Here is a 21,834-nt window from a genome sequence, read left to right on the forward strand (position 1 = left end):
ATCTTTAGGGGAAAATATATGCCTCCAAACACTTTCAGCAATAAAAGAATACAAAACCAAGCTGAAGAACTGTAGCCAAAATGTAATTAGAAAGTCAACCCACCAAAAAGCCATGACCCCAAAATAGAAATAGAAAATTTTAAAATTCAAAGAGGCAAATTTCAGATAACAAGGTAAGGACTCACTATTCGATAAAAACTTATGAGAAATCTTAGGAGTAGTCTGACAGCAATTAAATTTAGATAACCAGGTAATATAATAGACCCCAAATAGATACATGACCTAAATATAAAAGGGCATATCATAAATAAATTATCTGATAAGAGAAGAAGATAACTTTCACATCTACAGATAGAGGAATGCTTTTTTATGAAATAAGAAATAGAGAGAATCACAAAATACAAAATGGACAATTTTATTTATATCCAATTCAGAAATTTCCAATTGACTATTATAGTCAAAAGATATGAAGAGGCAATTTCCAAAAGGAGAAAGGCAATCTATCAACAACCATATTAAAATGCTTCAAATACATAATTATAAGAGAAATGCAAATTAAAACAACCCTGAGGTCCTACCTCACACTCATCAAATTTGTAAAAAGTGGGGGCAGGGAGAAAATGACAAAAGAAGAGAAAAAGGAGGAGGATAGACACATTGGAACTGTGTAGTAGTGTATACATTCTAGAAGGCAGAGTTATTATTATTCATAGGACTTATTTTTGTTTTAAGACATATGGCCTCATTTTGTAAAAGAAAATACTTTTAACTCACAACTGCAGTGTAACAGAGCCTGCCCTGGCCCCTGCTGCCTAAAAGCCATCAGGGCTGCCTAGTCTCTCTGCTATTGGTCTTAACCTCTATCAGTTGTGTTCTTCCAATTTTAGGGGTCTCCTAAGTCCCAGTTCAATTTAACAACTTAAAAGGCACATTAGCTTTTACAAAGGAATATTTGCTTCAAAAGTATAGCAAGAGCAAATACACTAATACCCCTTCCAGTACCTATGGGATGTAATCTCCCTTAACACTGCCTCAATCTCTAGAGAGGAAAGGGGATGAGGTTCATAGATGAACTCAGTTTATATATGGCATGGTTCCACCAAGTCCCAAGTCCAAAGGCCCCCCCTCAGGATTATATCCTAGCACCTTAGCTTCTCAGGGATTACCTGCTGGGCTTCTAGCAACATCCAGCCCAGAATCCCACCTGAAAAGGTAACTATGACTCAAACTCCCAGGTCCAGAGATTCTACCACTGGTGCCTAGAATTGAAAGGACAATGTAACAGAGCAAAACCCCAAATACAATTCTCTGGGCCATGGGGCCTAAAAGGAAATAGTGGGGAAGGTCTTCCTTCCCCACCCTGTCCATGTCAGTTGATGGTACCTGGACACTGCCAGAAAGAGACAGCAAGACTATCCCAGTCTAGTATTTTTTAAAAGCACAGCTAGTTCTGGCTCTTCTGCCAATGGAAAGAGTCTGCTCTAATCCCCATGGTAGGACAACACAGGATGTCTTCTCCCAGAAGCAGGTCCCTGCAGTCTCCCAAATGGGCGCCTCCATGACTACCGTGAGGCACACCATTTTTGGGTGGCAATGGTAAACAGGGGATGTGCAAGAGTCAGAAAGAAGGTTAAGGTACAAACAGTTCTATTTACAACTAGAAAAGAGAGTAGCTATCACAAATATCAGCTAGACTTCTTATCCCTGGAACCTTTGCTGATACATTCTTTGGTGTACTTAGGGTACTCAGGAGGATATCAGAAGCAATAGCTCTTCTTGCTTGAGGTACATTTACACTCTTTTGCATTTTCAGGTTTCTGCATCGGTGCAAGAGCCATCAATAATGCAGTTGCAAAACTGGAGGCCCATGACTTGGGACAATCAATCCAGGGAGGGGCAGTGCAGATTGTAGACATAGCAAAACGGTCAAGGAAAGAAGACAATGACCCATAAGTACAAGCATATTTTAGCAGCACTTTTTGTTGTAGCAAAAAACTGGAATTAAAGTGGGTGCCCATTCATTGTTGAATGACTGAATAAGTTATGGTATTTGAATTTAACATAACAAGAATAATAATAGTAATACTAATAATAGCTAACATTCATGTAGCACTTACTCTGTGTCAGGCACTATATTCATTGCTTTACAATTGTTATCTCATTTGAGCTTCACAACAACTCTGTGAAATAGATGCTATTATTTTACAGATGAGGAAAATGAGGCAAACAGAGATTAAGTGACTTGCCCAGGGTCATATATTTAGTAAGTGTCTAAGGCTGGATTTGAGTTCAGGTCTTCCTGACCCCATGCTTATCATTCTATCCCCTGCCCTCTTTCTCCTTCCCCTTCTTACACTTCAAGGAATGAAGAAAACCTCAAAATCCCTGGTGAAGAGTGGCATATCTCCTTGAAGATAATAAGATTAACTCATGAAGGTTTTTATCTAGCATAAGCGTTCCAGCTCCATCTGGCTTCTCTTCGTGTAAAGTCAGGAAGCTTAAAAAAATAGAAAAAGTTCTAATCTCCTAGGTGATTCTTTTGATCACCAGGCAGGAAAGAGATTTCCCAGTCAGTTAAATATGATGCAATCAGTTACCCACAAATCCATCCTCCTCACATATCACGCACTATTACAAAAATACCAACTCAGGGTACAATTAAAAATTATCTCTATGTAGAAAACCATCATTTAAAAAATAGAAATAAACTGTCAGCAAAATTTAAAATAACCAGAAAAACACTAAATAATGAGCCATATTTCCCGCTGCATAAAAGGGAGAAACAGAATTTAGTAAATTCGTTGGTCTAGTCTAGTAGTTTCTTTCAGTAGACTTAATTCAGTCATTCCCAATCGTGCAGATTCTTGCAATAAACAAAGCATTGAGTCAGGGAAGGGAAAAAATTCTAGGCCTTACAAACCTACAAATTTATTCATCCTACTGGAAGCTTCCCTTCAAAGTTACATTGCAAATGAAGATGGAGATTAATGAGAAAGGGACAGGCAACTCCTGGCTTGTAATCTCTCCCACTTTTACACTGTTGAAATCCATCCAGGGTTTAGCAATTTAAAGTCCCCAAGGGTGGGGCTAATTTGTTTGCTCAGTGAATCATTTGTTCACTGAGTTCTGGACTCAGAGAGGTGTTCTCATCTCATAAAGGGATCACAGCATGTGACACCTTGTTAACACATTAAAACCTCATCATTTGTGACTACATTCTGTGACTAAAATCTACCAAGCTTAAGAAGGGGGACCACCTCCCCCATCTCTTACACTAGTGAATGAATTCTTCATAACCTTCAATGGCTTCTAGCAAGCTCTGGACAGTTGCTGAGCTTTTGTTTGTTTTTATTTTTTATTTATTTTTGAGCCTGAGGCTGGGCTCGTTGCTGAGAGGGCTCCCTGGCTTCTCTTCCTCTGGCTCACCCAGAAGACACTTCTATATTCCCCCTTTAAATCTTGATGCCCCACAGTAAACCAATACAACCTTCCATTTGTAATGTCTTCATTTGGGACAACGCTATGCCGTACAAATATCTCAGAATCAGTTTCCATCTCTGAATTGCTTGGGCCATTGGGAGATACCAAAAGGCAGTAACAATAAAGCAAAAATCCCTTCGGTTGTGGTCAGTTGTTCAGGTCTCTGAATGCAACAAGCCCGCCTTTCTTTTGGTCCATCCTTCCTGCTCATTCCCAATACTTTTGCTTGTCTTACAGATCAATGCACCTCCTCCACCCCCACCTCCAAAAGGAAAGAAACATGTCGTACCTGCACCCTTGTATTCTGAGGTGGGTGAAATACTTACTGAAAATTGATTTTCAGAAAAATGAAAAGTGAGGCAACAATGTCATAGTCATATTCCTCAATTTAGTCATTCACAATAAAGTGATTTCTTCCCATATTCTGATCTTAGAATCCCACAGGGCTGAATGAACCCCCATTTCCATCTTTGTTTAAAATAGCCAGATACTGGCTTGTCCCAACAAGTTTCCAGTTTCCCTATAAGTGATTTGTGGTTGGGGGTGGGGGTGGATCTATTCTGTTATTGGAGTAATCTGTGTGTGTGTGTGTGTGTATCCTAGCTACTTATCCTGCTCTAACCTCTTTTCTCATTAGATGTTATTTTCTTTCAGAGTTCACATAAGGGTTAAAGAAAGGAAAACAAGTAAACAAAATACCTCTAAATACTTAAAAAATAATTGAAGTATTATTATTAACTTTCAAAAAATTAACTAGGAATAATGTCTGAAGTTCTTGGGTCACTTCTTTTAAAGAAAATTCCTGAGTAGGAAAACATATAAAAGATCACATAATGACCACATAATATTAGTTTCACAAAGATCACAATGGAAAATGTGCATACAGGCATAGATACGTTTTTAAGGAACTTTGATGTGCAGCTGATCCAACCCTTTCATTTTACAGATGAGGAAACTGAGGCCTAGAGAGGTTAAATTACTTGCCCATGGTAACACCGAGTATTAACTGTCAGAAATGAGATTTGAACCAAGGTCCCCTGACTCCAAAGTCAGAGCCCTTCCTACCACACTACATTGCCTGCCATGTATTTTTTCAAGCCCTGGAGAAATATTTTGCCTGCAGATTGCTTTCCCATCAGTTTGTAGGCTATTTGCATGTTTCACCTCCCCCCTTTCATCGGTGTTAGAATTAAAGTGCCACCATCTAGATTCATGGCCCATTCTGTCTCTAGCAGCTGCTCGACATAAAGGTCTGGCTTGGTTGACCAGCCATGCTCAGTGCACCAGGACTTCCTTTGGCCCTGCCTTGTTAAAGTTTAACTTACAGCCTGTGAGAGGCTATAAAATCCTGTGATTAATTAGAAGATTGCTTAAAAATTTCTCAAGCAGGGTTTTATATTCCTGCAGACCTAGAACATAAAGATTTTTGGATTCTTCTAAGAACTTATTTGTGTTTTGGTCCAGTGAGGACTAATAAGCTATTTTTAATGTGTCTCAGGTCTTGGCAGATTTCAAAACAGGAGTCTTTTTTATTCAAGTTTATTTTTTAGGGTTTTTTGTTTTTGTTTTTTAGTTACAATCCATTTGTAAGAATGGAGGAGTATTACCTTAATGTGTCCCTTTGGGTTTATTTATTATTGATCCAACCTCAGATACTTACTAACTGTGTGACTCTGGACAAGACACAACTCTGTTTGCCTTAGTTGCCTTATCTGTAAAAATGAGCTGGAGAAGGAAACGGCAAAACCACTCCGGTATCTTTCCCAAGAAAATCCGAGATGGAGTCACAAAGTGTCAGACACGACTGTGATGACTGAACAGCAACAAAACTATTGGTGGGATTGTGAATTTTATAATATTAACTCTTTCTCTGGACACTTCTCATCATGGAAATGAACTTTTTCTAACTTGATGGAGACATACAATACACCTTGAATCTTTTGTTATAAAGACTTAACCAAGTGTTTGAACTCTGACTGGAGTTCTGCATGATACCTGCATTTAAATGATTGGAATTTTGTTTCTAAAACAGCACATACTACAGTAAGAAGTGCCCAATTCCTATGCTGGGACTCATTAGCCTACTGAGGGCTGCTTTCTACTTCAAAGATGCTCCTTTAAAAGCAGAAATGATAGCATGCATGTTTTGACATGTAATCCCAACAGACTTTTTGACTTGGATGTGGAATATCACATCATGGCAAACCTAAAGCTACTTTAGAAAAACTCTAGCCTCAAATATGTGCTGTGGCTCTCCTCAATTGCATATTCTTCACTCCGGGGAGGTCCATTTCACATCTGGTTCTCCCAGGCCCTTCCATTGGAACATTTGGGCAGTGAACCTCCCTGACCCTCTCACATACCCTTCTCTGAACGATTCCAGAAGAATAAAGAATGAGGCAGGAATTGGACCTTTGGTACACAAGATATTCATTAATGTCATGAAACAGCCTGTGAGCAAAATCAGTAAAGAATATAAAAGAAAAATCCATATTCACAGGCATAGGCAGCATCCCTCTTGATTAGCAGCCCTTCCATAATATGTTGTGGGATGTCACCTCAGAAAACACAGAGTTAGCGGCAATGGCCACGTCCCTTTAGTGAGACCAGGATTCCCAGCAGGTGTGATTTCTGGGGGAAGATACCTGTGCAATCAGGGAGATGCATGCATTGGTGACAAGAGAAGCAGCAAGGGAACATTTTTCCAAGTCTTGACTAGAGTGGTGCATTCTTAGGTATGTGACTTAAGACTGGAGTGTGAATTGTGGTACCCATACTATTACTGAGCCTGCTATATCCCAAATACATTGAGGGCCGGTACTCTTTAGGCCTTCTAAGCATCAGACATTAGAATGCCTGGAAGGTTAGACAACAAAATAATGACACAATTTTGCCCAAGAGAAAAAAAAATATACATATGTATGTATGTATGTATATATGTGTATATATGTATAGATACAGACACATATAGGGAACTATCAAGCTCATGGACCAAAGGAGAAATTTTTTTAATGAAAATATAATTTTTAGTGAATGTACAAATCTAGGATAAGTACAGACCTATGAAATACTTGGACTGTTAAGGAGATTCCTTGCTTAGTTACAAGCATGCACATCTATCAAAATGATGAAAATAGAATTCTTAATAATAATCCTAGACAAAAGCAGCATGGAATAGTAAATATAGAGTTGGAATCGGAGTTAGGAAGACTTGGGCCACCTCCTGCCTCTGACATATATTAGCAAAGCCATGAACCACTCAAACTCCTAATGAGTGCATCAGGTAATAATCTAAGATTGTAAATTACATAGATGCCATCTACAAGAGTGGAGGTAATTTTGACATTGAGAGATCCCTTCTACTGATGAATTCACAGGTCTAGACCATAAAAACAATGATCTTAAATATGTAACACATAAATATTCCTTAAAAGAGGATGGAGATCAATACCCCTCCTAAGCCAAAGGGACCTGACTCCTAGGAAACACAGAGGACGAGAAATAAAAGGAAAGAAAAAGACTGCTTGTTACTGCTCTGTCCATCAGAAAAGTAGCCTTCTGCCCACAAGGAAATGAAATTGCTATTCTCCCTACTTCTCCATCTTCCAGAAGATAAGAGAACCACAATAGAGAGCTCTGCTTCCCTTTTCAGGAGAGCAAGGCAAAGATAATAAGCCCATAAGATCTAGGTCTTAAAGACCTACTTTGTCTTGCTGGCCAAGTTAGGTTACATGATCTTAGCCACGTACCTTATTGCTGGTTTCCAAAGTTGTTCCTTAACCCTTTCCCCAATGGAGAAGCAGTGTCTTACCTCCTGTATTCTAAGGTCTATCATCTCTGAACAATGGGAGGGATATCATTTTTTTAAAGAAATCAATCAGTTTTGAATTGAGGGGATTCTTCTGCATTAATAAAAATAGGTAATCTAGTCCATCTGACTCTTGGAGGCTACGGTTTTGCCCCAAGGATGTTCTACCCTAGTCATAATAGAGTCATTCCCTCAATCTATGATCCACTGAGTACCAAGAATTCTAAGCAATGAGATAGTAATTGGTGCCAGTTATTAACTAAGACTTTGCCAAGTGTGACTCAGTGGGCAGCCTTATGGCACTGCAGCATAAAGTAGGTTTAATTCTCACTTTGACTTTCATATATTTCCTTAGCACTGTCTTCCTTATATAGTGAGACCTAGTCAGTATTTGGAGTCTGAATTAGGTCACTTCTGCAGTTTTCTATCTGGAGGAAAAATGTAGAGGAAACAAAGATAGCACTCCCCATATTTCATGGCATGGTAAATTCCTAGATGGATATTCGATCAAACTAGTTAGACTACCAATTTGTTCTTTTGCTAAATTAATCAATCGTTTGGCCGGTTAGCTGATAAAATTAACCAGAATCTCAGAATTGTAAGGAACTTCAGAGGCCATCTACTATCCAATCAATTATTTGGATATCATATAGATTACCTATCACTGAAAGAAAACGATTCAAAATTAAATTATGGATTCTGCAAAGGTAATAGTTTATATCCAATATTATTTTATAACAATCCCCCATTTATCTGGGGATCACTTATATAGCCACCTCAACCACCCAGAGCACAGTTTAGTAATAAATGAGATCCCAATAGGCAAAATAAATGAAATAATTGGGTCATTCAGGGAAAAAGCCACAATCAGAGTCCACAAGGAAAGCCTAAGTCTGTAGCAGGAAAGTAGGAAAAGGTTAATTCTTGGGGATCAAATGCAATAAATAAAGTTCAGGCCTGATATACAAAAGGGACTTAAGGAAAAGGGTATATATATGGTAAGGGCTCAAACAGATGTTGTAGAAACATGTTTTAAAACTCACGCACTTTATTCATAGGAAAATCCCTTAGGTCCTCACTCAGACTATTCTTGTTTTAAACACAATTCCATCAAGTGTAATGTCTTGCACAATGTATGCACTTAATAAAGCTTGTAGAATTAAATCAAATATCTTGTTCCCCAGCCTATCACATTTTAGAAACAGAAAATTAGAAGATAGTAAGAAAGGCAGCATGGTGGAGTGGATGGAGAGCTGGTCTTAGAGTCAGAAATATTTGTATTCATTTCCTGCCCTACATACTGGCTTTGTAACAATGGACAAATAACTTCACCTCTTAGTTCTCTAAGCCAGTGGCCTCAAACTCAAATAGAAATGAGGGCCACTAATCCCTACATAAGGATCCCTGTGGCAGCATATTGACATAGTTTTAAAATGCAATCTTTTCTGTTTTATTGTATTTTTATTTATTTCGTTAAATATTTCCCATTTACATTGTGATGATTTAAAAATTCTGAGACACATAGTTTCTGGGTAATTTAATCATTTTATTAATAAGGTTAGCACATTATTAATAAAAAGATGGTCATTTGGCCATCTTTCTTAGACCAAAGACCCCTTATGGTAGTGGACTCACAGTTTGTACGCACTTGGAAGAGTAGGTATTCCAGACAGGTACCAATCAATTCTAATTGATTGACACAATGGGAGGTAGACTATATCAAAATGAGGGTCTTGGGGTACGTGACTTGGATCACCCAATCTTGGTCAAAAAGACATCAATTTCCATATCACCTGTGTTGACAAAAGGGAGAATCAAAATTTCCCCAGACCTGTCTGAGCAAACACAATGAGCAGAAATCCTCCCATTTGCCCAAACTTAGAATTTCTTTTACTGTCTTATTAAATCTTGGCCAGGGTAAACCTTTAAGAGAGATTTCTCACACTGGTTGGTTTTTGGATAAGGAAGAAGAAAAGGGGGAATGGTCCTAACACAATAATTAATTATTAAATACAAGAGAGAAATACTCATTTCTCACAAAAGAGTCAGGCCACACTCAAAAGTGCTGTGTGTCCTTGACACTTCTGAAGCAACCCTGTAAGACTCTAAATTACAGAAGAGTGGACTATCTGTATTTGTAGAAGGAGTTATGGGATACTTACTATGTGGGATACTCACAAAGAAAAGAGAACAAAATACTTAAAAAGCAAACAAAAAAATCAAAAAGCATAATAACATGGAGCTATTTTGTATGGAGAAAAATCACCCTAAACAGAACTCGATACCCCATGACAGTATTACTTGTATTAAAGCATAGTATAGTAACTGATGTTCATGAAGACCCTACATTACTAAGAAAAAGTCATGTTACGGAATTATAGGATCACAGAATGTTAAGGCTAGAATAGACCACAGAAATCATCTAATGCCCAATTTACAAGTGAGGAGGCTAAATTGATGAGCAAAGAAATGATTTGCCTGAGGTTATATTCAATATCATACTCTAAGAAGATAGCAAAATTTGTGTTTCATTTTAGAAAGATTCCATCCAAAATAGTTAGAATGTTAAAGTTTTGTCACTTATGGGGGTAAACTTCAGTTAACCAGAAAATGCATTTATGGGTCACATCTCATTCTCCAAGAATGCCTGGAGGAGGGGATAATCAGAAGCAAATGCTTCTGAAGAGGGACAGGGTTAAAAGAGAGAATAGGATAAATGGGGGGTGGGATAGGATGAAGGGAAATATAGTTAGTTTTTCACCACATGACTACTGTGGAAATGTTTTATATGATTATACATGTATAACATACATCGAGTTGCTTACCTTCTCAATGAAGGTATGTTGGGAGGGAGGAAGTGAGAAAATTTGGAATTCAACATTTTAAAAACAAATGTTAAAAATTGTTTTCACATGCAACTGGTAAATAAGATATACAGGCAATGGGGTATAGAAATATATCCTGCCCTACAGGAAAATAGAAGGGGAAAGGGATAAGAGAAGAGGGTGGTGATAGAAGGGAGGGCTGATTAGGGGAAAGGGTATTCAGAACGCACACCGTTTTGGGTTTGAGGGAGGGACAAGATGGGGAGAAAATTTGGAACTCAAAATCTTGTGGAAGTAAATGTTAAAAAGTAAAAATAAATAAATTCTTTAAAAAGAAAAAAAATAAATAATAAATAAATCCTCCCCCAAACTCTTAATGGTAGTTGTGTGATCGTGCGGAAGCTATCTAAGATCTTAGCATAATTTTCCTACCCATAAAATGGGAGTACTTCTGTCTAACTCAAGGAATTGTAACACTTGGCAAAAAGAAAAAAGTGCATTATAAATGTATCATTATAATAATTTTTATTGATATGTTGAAGTTAGTCAATTGGATCTGATATTTCCTCTGCCTAAAGTGCTTTCTGCTGCTCCTCCCACCCAGTCTCTCCTTATTAAAATGCTAGCCATCCTTCAAAGCCTAGCTCAATGCCAATGCCTCTGATAAGCCTCACCTAATCTCCCCAACCAAAAAGTCTCTCTCCTTCCTCTGAACTCTCAGCACTTTATACTTCTCTTGTGCATTTATCTGACATTATTATTATTTATTGGCTTGTCTTATCTTCCCCAACTAGGTTACAATTTCCTTGTTGACAGCATGATAATAGTAGAAAGAAAGAGCACAGGTTTTGAACCAAAAAGACCAGAGTCCAAATTCCAGTTCTTTTTACTACCTATTTGTCCTTGAACAAGTCATTTTATCTTTGCAGATCTCAGTTTCCTCATATGTAAAATAAGAGGTTGAACTAGATAATCCATGTAATTCTTTGCTTCCTTAAATCGTCATATGCCCCCCAGAGACTAGCATATGTTCTATTCTCAAATACTTATCAAATTAATTTATATAGAGAAGATATATATTATATATATTTATATAGATATATATATATAATTATAGAGAGAGAGAGAGAAAGGAGGATAAATGCATATATATTTATATGTGCATATAAGTATGTATGTATAAATGTGTATATGTATATACATATATATGTTACTTAGAACCAACTAAAATATCAGTGTTCTTTGATAGAAGTTCATTAATGTTGAAAATATGAAGTCATGGTATTTGTGTGAAATTACACACAATGAAATCTCTTAGAGGGTACTTGTGAGACACACAGCTCGGAGGAACTTGAAAGGTGCTAAGTTAGAAAGTTGGAGAAAGCTATAGGATGTCTCATTTGCACAAGGCTTTGCTTATCCTACTCATCAGAAGTTAGAACCAATAATCCATCTTGTTATTTATTGACTCAGAATATTTCTCCACATTTGGGATGCCTATCTGCAAATGGGCCATGAGATAGGTATCAATCTCTCAACGTTTATTAGGTACTTACTATGTGCCAAGCACTATACTGAATGTTGGTGATACAAATACAAAGAATGAAATAATATATGTATGTGTGTATGTATATGTGTGTATATACATATGTGTATATATATATATATATATAATTTTTGTGTGTATGTTTACCCACATGTATCATGGAATAATGAAATCTCAAGGTGAGAAGGTACCAGAAGAACATCAATTATCAAAAATACCTCCACCAAAAACAAACAGAAAATTTTATTTAGCAAAGTCCCCCACAGATTTCATGAAATAGGCATATACAAAGGCAGTTAGATGATGCAATGGATGAAGCACCAGGCCTGGAGTCAGGGAGACTTGAGTTCAAATCCAGCCTCACATACTTACTAGCTGTGTGACCCTGGACAAGTCATTTAACATCTTTTTGCCTCAGTTTCCTCATCCATAAAATGGAGATAATAATAACACCTATCTCCCAGAGTTGTTGTGAAGATAAAAAGAGATAATAATTATAAAGGGCTTTAACATTGTCTGCCAACCGGTAAAAACTATGTTAGCTTTCATTGTTATATAAATTTATTTAACAGTAACTAATTTGGACAGTCCTTTGGATTGTGCCACTTAAATCATTTATGCAGACTATAAATTTCTTACTAAATGTTCTTCTTACTCCTAGCAATAAAGGAATGGTGTATGCATATATGCACATATATGTGTATATGTGTGTATATATGTATTTATGTGTGTCTATACATATATATATATACACATATATATTTCCTCCACTCCCACTTGACCCATTTTGGTTTAAATGTCTTAGTGGGAATGCCTCCTCTTCTATGAAGTCATTTCATAATTAAATGACTGGTTTATAGAAAGGTTATTTCAGATATTCGTCCTGGGAGTATTGGGATAAACCCAAGCTAGATAATATAAGTTGAAAATATTGCATCTTCATTTCTAATTTGCTTTTGCTCTTTCATAGATGGTTTTCAGTATTGTTACATTGAATTGCCATTGAACTGGATTAGCTCTCCACCCAAATATACTATTTGCATTTTTCTTCTTTTCATAATGCCTAGAAATAAAGTGAGCAGACCATAGCTCACAAAATCTCAGAGCCAGAACAGAATTTTGAGGTCATCTAATTCTACCATCTTCTTTTACATATGTGGAAATTGAGGTCCAGTGAGATGAAGCAATTTGCCTAATATTAGACAGTCACCTAGGGACAGAGTTGGCACCATAACCTTGTTCTCCCTACTGCCCATTTGGTGTTCTTTCCACTATGTCATATTTACATGTTTCTAAGTTCTTTTCTCCATGTGTTATTTGCAATAATTCACAATATAGAAGACATTTCATTAATGTGTTGCCTCTCTTGACCAGATACCTCTAATTCAGCTGTTCCCAAACTGTTGGTGTTCCACATGGTGTCCGTAGGGATTCCCTAAGAAAATGTCCATGCTAGTGATAGCTTTACCTCCAAAACAGTCTATGTGAAATGATGTACATATCAAAACTATTTATTACGTGCAATCATGTTTCATTTGAAAATTGGCTTAATTTCCTTTATTTTAACCCAGAATTTCTCCAGCTTTCCTTTATCTCAGAGAGGACCTCCTGGACTAAGATTTATGGATTCTGTCAATATATTTCAAGTCCCAGAGCATTCCCAAATTAGTTTGGGAAATTCTGTTCCCATTGACAGTCTTTGCAATACAAATAGAAGCCCTTACATACTTTGGGGGTATCCCTTGTCAAAATGAAAAATGGCCAAACATGCAAGTTTTAGCAATAGGAATAAATAATTTGTAAAAATATTTAAGCAGTTTGAAGTTATTAAAATGGCAAATCCATGGGGGCCAGACCATGTAGTATGTCATGGAAGAGGCTAAGGAAAATGGAGACAGGAAGCTTTCTCTTGCATTTCCAATCCTGCATTTTAAAACAAAAAAAATCTTTGGAAGAACTGGAAAATAGCCAACATAATGTCATTATTTCAGAGAGAGCTAAGGGACACACCAGGAAATTACAGGCCAGTTAGTTTAACTTCACTTATAGGGAAAGTATTAAAAACTGCTGCAAGAGATCAAGAGAAAAGATGCTTAGAAAAAGAAAAAAGGATGCTTAGAAAAGCAAAGCTTGAGTCAGGCGAGCCCAGCTAACATGATTTTCTGGAAGGGAAGGTCATGTTTTAGGAACTTGTTGAAATTCTTTGAAGATATTACTGCCAGTATAGACCTAAAAGAGTAAAGTGAATAACAGCATATGCTTATCTTTTTCCATTCCACATCAATTGTAAAGAAATGCCTAGAGACCAGCAAAGGTCTGCACCAGGACTCCTAGCAACCACAGTTAAAACTTCTTTCAAAATAGTAACCCCCCCAAAGTGGGATCCTCTGGAATGATTTTAATCTGGAACCAATTAATACAACTTGATACATATAAATATAAAATCACAAGTTGTGGAAAAGCCAGTAATATCAAACCCACTCCAGCCTGCTTTAAGAATGATTAGGGACTTGTATGGAAAAATCTTGCTTCAAAGAGAATTTGTAGTCGTAGACTACAAGAGAGGAATCATTGCCCAGAGATGAAGAAGGGGGAAAGGCATTACAAGTAGAAATCGTGCAAAAGAAACTTTATAGAGGTAAGAAAGGAAGGATTTCTAAAAAACAAAACAAAAAAAAACAAACAAAAATCTGAACTTATGTCAGAAGTGAGCACTCAGATGTCACTGGGTTAGTCCAAACCAATGAAGGCCAGGACCAGTATTCCAGACTGTTCTGCAGGGTCAGGAAGAGGCCCATGGTCTGATTATGAGAACAGGGCCAGGACTTGGTGACGAGAAGGATATGGATACGTGTATAAGTATATGAGTCCAAAGACAAGAGAATTAATAGTCAAATATGAAAATGAATTTGTGATCTCATAGATTTCAAAGTTTTCTGCATCAGTGTAGATCATCACCCATCCTTTCCTGCCTATCTTTTGCAACTCTAGTATATGTCTTTCCATAAGTTCACCATAAGGGGTTCACCTAGTGTCTTGGAGGCCTTCCTCATTTTCTCCTAATGTTATAAGGGTACCAATCTTGCAGTCTAACTGTCATCTCATGCCCTTCCCACATGACTAGTCCATCACATTTTTTACTCCTATTTTTCCCATCTTTTCTCATTGTTTATATATTGCAGCCTGCTCTCTCTCTCTCTCTCTCTCTCTCTCTCTCTCTCTCTCTCTCTCTCTCTCTCTCTCTCTCTCTCTCTCTCACTGTGCTAGGCCTGATGGATTTAAGAAGTTTATATGAAACTCAATCCCTATATTCAATGGACTTACAGTCCAGTGAGAGGACAAAACATGAACACAGATAACTATAATGCACAGTAACACATGGCAAATGCTTTTTGAATTGAATGGTATGAATATTAGAAAGATGTAAAAAAAAAAAGTACTATGTGCTGCCCAAGGAAGAAAAGCTTGTTACCAAAAGGGAGGCCATTGGAAGGTTCTGTTGACTTGAGCATTAAAGCATGAGTGGAAACTCAAAAGGCGAAAGAGGAAGGAGGAAATTATGGGCACAGGGAGCAGTGTGGAAGCAAAGATGTGGAAGCAGGAAGGCAGAGGTGTGTTTAGGGAGTAAATTGTGTCTAGTTGATCTTCTAACAGGTATCTTTTTTTCTCAATGGAATATAAGTTCCTTGAAGGCAGGAACCATTTTGCTTGTCTTGGCATTCCTAGCACCCATCCAGTGCCAGACATATAGTAGGCATTTAATAAGTGCTTGCTAATTGATTTGATTATATTAAAATGGGTTTCTAATAAATATTGTTTAATGAATAGAGCAAATGGTTGAGTATGGGAGATAAGGAGAGAGTTGCTGCCAAGGCTATGAACTAAAGTAAATGAGAGGATGGAGCTCTCCACAGAAATTGGGAAGTGTAAAGGAAATTAAGTAAGATAATGAGGTTCCCCTTTGAATATATTTAATTAAATGGGATATGTAGGTGAAAATATCCAGCAGGCACTTAGTTCATGATGCAAGCCTAGAGTTCAAGAGAAATATTTGAGTTGGATATAAATTTGGGAATCATCCAAATAGAGAGGATAATTGAACCCAGGAAATGGATCTCATATCTTAATCCTTACTTCAGTCCTGCATACCTATCTTCTAAAAAAAAATCTAAGTTTGTGAGTTTCCTATGCATCCACATTCATCTCTTTAGACAGCTTCCCTAGTTTTTCCTTAATGGGATCATTTGTCTGTGTCTTCATAATTTAATTCTTGGAAATTTCCATCCCTCTTGAGCTAACATTGCTGTATAATTTTAGAACTTGGTATGATACCCATCTTTCCTCTAAACACTTTGAAATAACTTCTTCCCAGAGCTAGGGTACATGTCAGTTTGCCCAACTTTCCTCTCCTTCTCTATAATGGACTCTTACAGAGTTGTTATTTCCTTCCAAGTTCCCATTTCCATTTCAGCAAGCATTCTTCCTTATTGGTCAGCATATGGCATTGAATAAAGAGCATTTTCCTTATCACTTCCTCTATTTTTTGAAGAATGAAATTCTCATTAAGATAAATTATAGTTTTCTTGCCCCCAACAATGTGTTATTATCTATCCCTCCCAATTTAACATATATCCTTGCATAGGCAAACATGCCTTCATCCGTAACAACCACAAGAACAAAGTATGTGAAAAGCCAAGGGCAGATCTCTGGGACTTTCTACTAGATACTTGCTTCCAAGTTGATATAAATACATTTAGAATTACTCTTTGTCCAGTCATTTAGCCTGTCCTATATTCACCTAAATGTGCTATCCTGTAGCTCATATCTCTCTATTTTGTCTACACGGATAACATGACACATATTCAAATACCTTACTAAAATGCAGACATGCTACATGTTCATTTCATAGGATTTGGGGCTAACCAGGATCTTAGAGATCATGTAATTATTTTAATATAACCTCATAATTTTATAGATGGGGGAAATTGAAACTCAGAGAAATGTAATAGCCTAACTAGGATTTCACCTCAAGTTCTCAGACTCCAAATCCAGGGATCTTTCCATAATACCATCCTATCCAAGAATGTTAGGCTTCTTAGAATCAACTTGATGCTGGCATGAACATCACAGAGAAATGAATTAGTCTCTGCTGTCAATTATAAGAATACAGGACAAGGAAACAAGCAGTGATAAAGTGTTGGTCCTTAGTATGCCATTGAGACCGTATGTGTTCTGCATCTGGGTTTAGTAAATCCTACCCAGTATGGTACTTAAAATCTAAATTAAGAATAGTGCCCCCCCCCAAAAAAACAGTATTGTCTTTTAAATGCTGGTCATTAGATCATTGAAATTTTGTCTTATTTGCAAAGTGCTATAAGTAATTCTCATTTATCCCTCAAATCTTTCAATAGTTTTGCAATATATGCCATTATTTCACCCACTACTCATTTTGAAAAAACAAAAGCGCAACATATTCAGCCATTGTTTTTGATGTTGTCATTCTGTTTTATTGATTGGCTGATGCACATGTTTGAATAAGCAAATCCAATCCCATTGGACTTTATTAAAGAGGATTTGAAAACATTAACTTGTACCATTTTAAAGTGTTTTCAGTAGGTAGGCATGACCTAAATATCGAAAGATTACACCAAGCAAATCAGTATGGCCTGGGATTTTGTTTCATAGTTTCTGACAACTTCTTGATGTATTGAATCTCACTTTGGGTTCTATAGTCCCCATTTTCCATAGCAGTGAGCCTTCATGTTTGTGGTGATAGATTTCAGTAGTATAAGATGCCTGGGAAAGATAGATCATAGATTTAGAGCTCAAGGGAACTTTAGAGGCCATCTAATACAACCCTCATGTCGAGGAATGTTCAGGAGGAAAATGAGGGCCTAAAAGGCTAAGTGATTTGCCCAAGGTCACACAGATAAGTGGCAGACTCAGGTTTTGAATCCACATGGCTTGTTTCCATATCCAGTACTCCATACCAGATATCCATCATACCACATAGTGACGGGCACAAGTTTTTCACTAAATGAAATTTGATGAATGAAGAATGAACCAGCATTTAATTCCCTGGAAATATCTGTCTAACTCCAAGGAAATAAAAAAGGCAAGACAATGCTTAAAGGATATTTGGATTGGATCATTGCATTATTCTCTCTGCCATGAGAGAAACCAGACATGTATTTCTACCTTCTAATGCATGAACTTGTGCTTCAAAAGACATTATGGCGTACTGTACCTAGAGTCAGGAGCACTCTGGGCAAGTTAACTCAACATTTCTGGGACTGTTTCCTAATCTATAAAATGAAGAATTGGACTCAGTGATGTCTGATATTCTTTCCAGCTCCGAATCTGTGATCCTAGGAGCGTCTTATCCTAAGTATAGTTTTTTGTTATTGTTGTTGTTCAATTGTTTTCAGTGATGTGCAACTCTCCATGACTCCATTTTGAGGCTTTCTTGGCAGAGGTACTGGAGTAGTTTGCTATTTCCTTCTCCAGCTCATTTTACAAATGAGGAAACTGAGGTAAACTGGGTTAAGTGACTTGCCCAGGGTCACACAGCTAGTAAGTGTCTGAGGCCAGATTTGAACTCAAGAAGCTGGGTCTTCCTGACTCCAGCCTGGCACTCTATCAACTGTGCCACCTAGCTACCCTAACATTGAAAACAACAGCTAATAATTGCAATGAACCAGGTGCTTGGTCTTATGGACTATAGGATATTTAGCAGTTCCAGTAACATGAGTTCCACTTGAACTAAAGTAAAAGGATTGATTCATTCAGCAGTGATTCTCCTGCTATTTGAAATTTATGGATGCTGCAGTAATCACTTATCCTTTTGTGTGTCTATAAAACTTTATTTTTGTATTCACCCTCTTTCCTCTCTGCCATTGGCCTGCAGAATGCTGAAGCAGGGCTTAAAAACATTTAGTAGATTATGATTTGACTGCTCTACCCTTATTCTTATGCGTACTTATTATTAGAGTTTACATTGGTTCCAATCTGGTCTAAAAGCTCCATACTTAAGCCCTGGCTCTCATAGAATCTGTTCAATGTTTCACTCAATTGTTGACCTCACTTCTTATCCATGCTTCTGGCAAGAACAGCAATAGCTACAGTGCAGGTTTCTTAGAAGTGGAAATTTTAAACATCAAACTCTCTTTCCAAAACTGCATTAATTGAATAGATCTGTTCTATTTCAAGTTTGTGTTTATTGGACTCACAATTTTCATGATAACTAGGTAATAATAAGTGCTGCTAGATGGCTCAGTATATAGAGCAGGGGTCTTGGAGTCAGAAAGAACTGAGTTTACACCCAGCCTCAGACACCCAACTAGCTGCATGACCCTGGGCGAGTCACTTAGTCCACTGCAGAAGGAACTGGCAAACCGCTTCAGTGCCTTTGCCAAGAAAATCTCATGGATGGTATGATCCACTAGGTCACGAAAAGTCAGACAGGCCTGCTCAACTGAACAATAACAACAGACATTAATAAAGCGTTCTTGATTTTCTAGGCTAATAACACTAAATAAAAAATTCCTATCTGTCATAGTCAGTAGATCAAAATTAGTAAGGTTGGTATCAAATTTGTTAACCTTCATTAATAATTTATTTGGAAAAGGTAAACTATTTCTAAATCCATCATAAAGTGTCCTTATATTTTTTATTCTTTTGTTTTTTTCTCTAAATTAGAGAGGATTTAATTACTTATCTATACATTAGATTTCCTGTCCCTTGGAATGTCAAAAGAGCAGTCTGTTGATATAACAACAGATGCTAGCTCACCATTCCTGACCTGCTAGTTTGTAACTATTCCCAGAGGTGGGTGGGAAAAAAAATTGGGAGAGCAATGGAAAAGTAGTGGAAGGAAGAGTTTTTTTGGAGGGGATGGGGACTGGGAGAAGGATGGTAATCCCATTTTGCCTTAGGTAGGGAGATGGATAGGAGCCCTTGAAGTGTGTTCATGTGAATGGGGAGGGAGTAATGTGGCCCTCATGATGGGTTTGATTCAAGTGGAATGGGCAACTCAGGAGGTACTCTCTGCCTTCTTTTAGTATGAGTTGTATTTCCCAGGACCACCCCAGGAGATGGAGTGCATGAGGACTGGGAGCATCTAGTGTTCATAGTGGATAAAGGGACATAGGTGAAGAGGTGTCTTAGGTGGTGGCAAAGTGGCTAATGTAAAGGAGTTGTACTAGGCTCTGTGACTTGGAGAACAGTGATTTCCATAACACAACATTGCCTCCTTTAAGAATTAATATTTCTCGAATTGAGGTTCATGAAAAATCCCCCTTCCCACAAAAAAAAAGTAAATGAGAAAGGGGAAGAGAGAGGAAAGAGAGGAAAAGAGGGGAGATGGGAAGACAGAGAGATCCGCTATTGTGCTAGTTCATGAGCAGGAATGGGCAGGGAGTAAAGCTATTTGTCTTCCAGAAACGATCCCTTCTTCAAGGTGTATAGAAAAAAATAAAACAATTGTACATAAGTATGTGGCTTATGAATGTGAGACAAGATTTCAGAACAGATTAAAAGAGAAAGAAATAATTTGGGGGAGGGAGGTTGAGGAGAGATGAAGTAAATTAGCACTTCTCAGAAAACAGAAACACAAAGGACAAAGAACAGGGAGAGGCAGGGATGGCATAGTCCCATCTGTATCTAGACTGGGATAAACTGTTTTAAAAAGAGAAAAATAAATGGAGAAGAATAACTTGAGAAATGGAATTGAATGAGGGAAGGATACCCTGTTAGACACCAGGAACTGGATGTGTTACAGCCATCTTAAACTCAGCGTGTCAAAAATTGAACTCATTTTCTTTCTCCAGAAACCCTTCCTTCTTCCTAACTTTCTTGTTAGTGTAGACGGTGCCACCATCCTCCCAGTCATCCATAGGTGTAGGCTGGAGGCTCACAACCTATGGGTCAGCCTCTGCTCCTGATTCTCACACCCACACCCACTACACGTACATTCTGCCAAGGCCTGTAGATTTGACCTTTGTAACAATTCTCATACTAACCGCCTTTGCTCCTCTGATACTGCCACAACCCTGGAGCAGGCCCTCATCACCTCTTATCTCCACTATTGAAATAGCCTGCTAGTGGGCTCCCCCGCTCTAATGCATTCTCTGACCACATCACCTTCCTATTCAGTAAACTTTAGTGGCTCCCTGTCACCTCGAGAAATCAAATATAAAATCCTCCTTTTAATGTCTAAAACCCTTCATGATTCACCCCATCCCCTGTTTCTAATCTTATACCTTATACCCCACTGTGGACTCTTATGATCCATTGACCCTGGTGTTTTCTGGTTTGGTATAGCATTTTGAAAGGCACCATGCAAATTTCCTATCCCTAGTCACATGTGGTTTTGTATTAGGACATTTGTGCCTCTACATTGTGCTACTCTGATAACCATCATTGTAGTATGAAAGTGACCCTGGGTTCTTAGAGATAAAACCAAAGGAGTGTGAGCTGAGGCAGGATCTTCCATGCTGGAAAGGCTTCATATAGGACCACAGAACACAAAGTCTGTTTCCTAACTGTGGAGAGGCATGTCACCAATATGCCAGATACTTGGCAACGAATTTTTTTTTGGCCATGACAACCCAAGAGACACAAAGGAAAAAAGAAAACATCTCTCAGCCCTATTCAGCCCCCTTCTGCTTCTGAAATCATGGCAGCTGAGTGATAAGAAAGAAGTCAAGAGGTACTAAGACACTCCATTGGTAATCCTTCAATAAATGGTAATCCAACTATGTGTAGCTAAACACTGTGCTGAATCTATTAAGATGAAGTTCAATAGGGATGAATGTAAATAAAGTCTTTTGTATAAAAAAAAATTATATGCAAAAAATAAATAAATAAACAGCACAAGTCCAAGATGGCAGAAGTATGGTTGACCAACAGCTGTTAGACAGCATAGGAGAGATTCATGCAAAAATCTGATGATCGCTTGCTTAAGGATTTTGTAGGGGTGATTCTTCCACTGGTATGGGTTCTATTAGATGGCATCTGTGGTCTCTTCCAACTTTGATATGCTAACTATATTTTGTCAAATATAGTTCCCTCGCTATTTTTTTCTATTGGTAGAATTTTTTCCATAGGTAGCACCTATTTCCATTGTGCTTTTTCCATTTACAAAATCCTTTCCTCATCCATCTGCATCATAGGAA

At 37.7% G+C, this 21,834-nt stretch overlaps 1 protein-coding gene across 1 annotated transcript in view; it reads left to right on the forward strand.

Annotated features, from left to right (window-relative positions):
- SPAG17 (sperm associated antigen 17) overlaps positions 1–21,834 on the forward strand; it is a 262,433-nt gene that overhangs the window by 47,423 nt on the left and 193,176 nt on the right. The window contains exon 3 of the mRNA XM_027866714.1: positions 3,718–3,789. Within this exon, the coding sequence (XP_027722515.1) occupies positions 3,718–3,789 (72 nt within the window). The remainder of the gene's footprint in view (positions 1–3,717; positions 3,790–21,834) is intronic.

This window comes from Vombatus ursinus, unplaced genomic scaffold (assembly GCF_900497805.2).
Source record: "Vombatus ursinus unplaced genomic scaffold, bare-nosed wombat genome assembly UNPS02014782.1, whole genome shotgun sequence".
Taxonomy (NCBI): Eukaryota; Metazoa; Chordata; class Mammalia; order Diprotodontia; family Vombatidae; genus Vombatus; species Vombatus ursinus.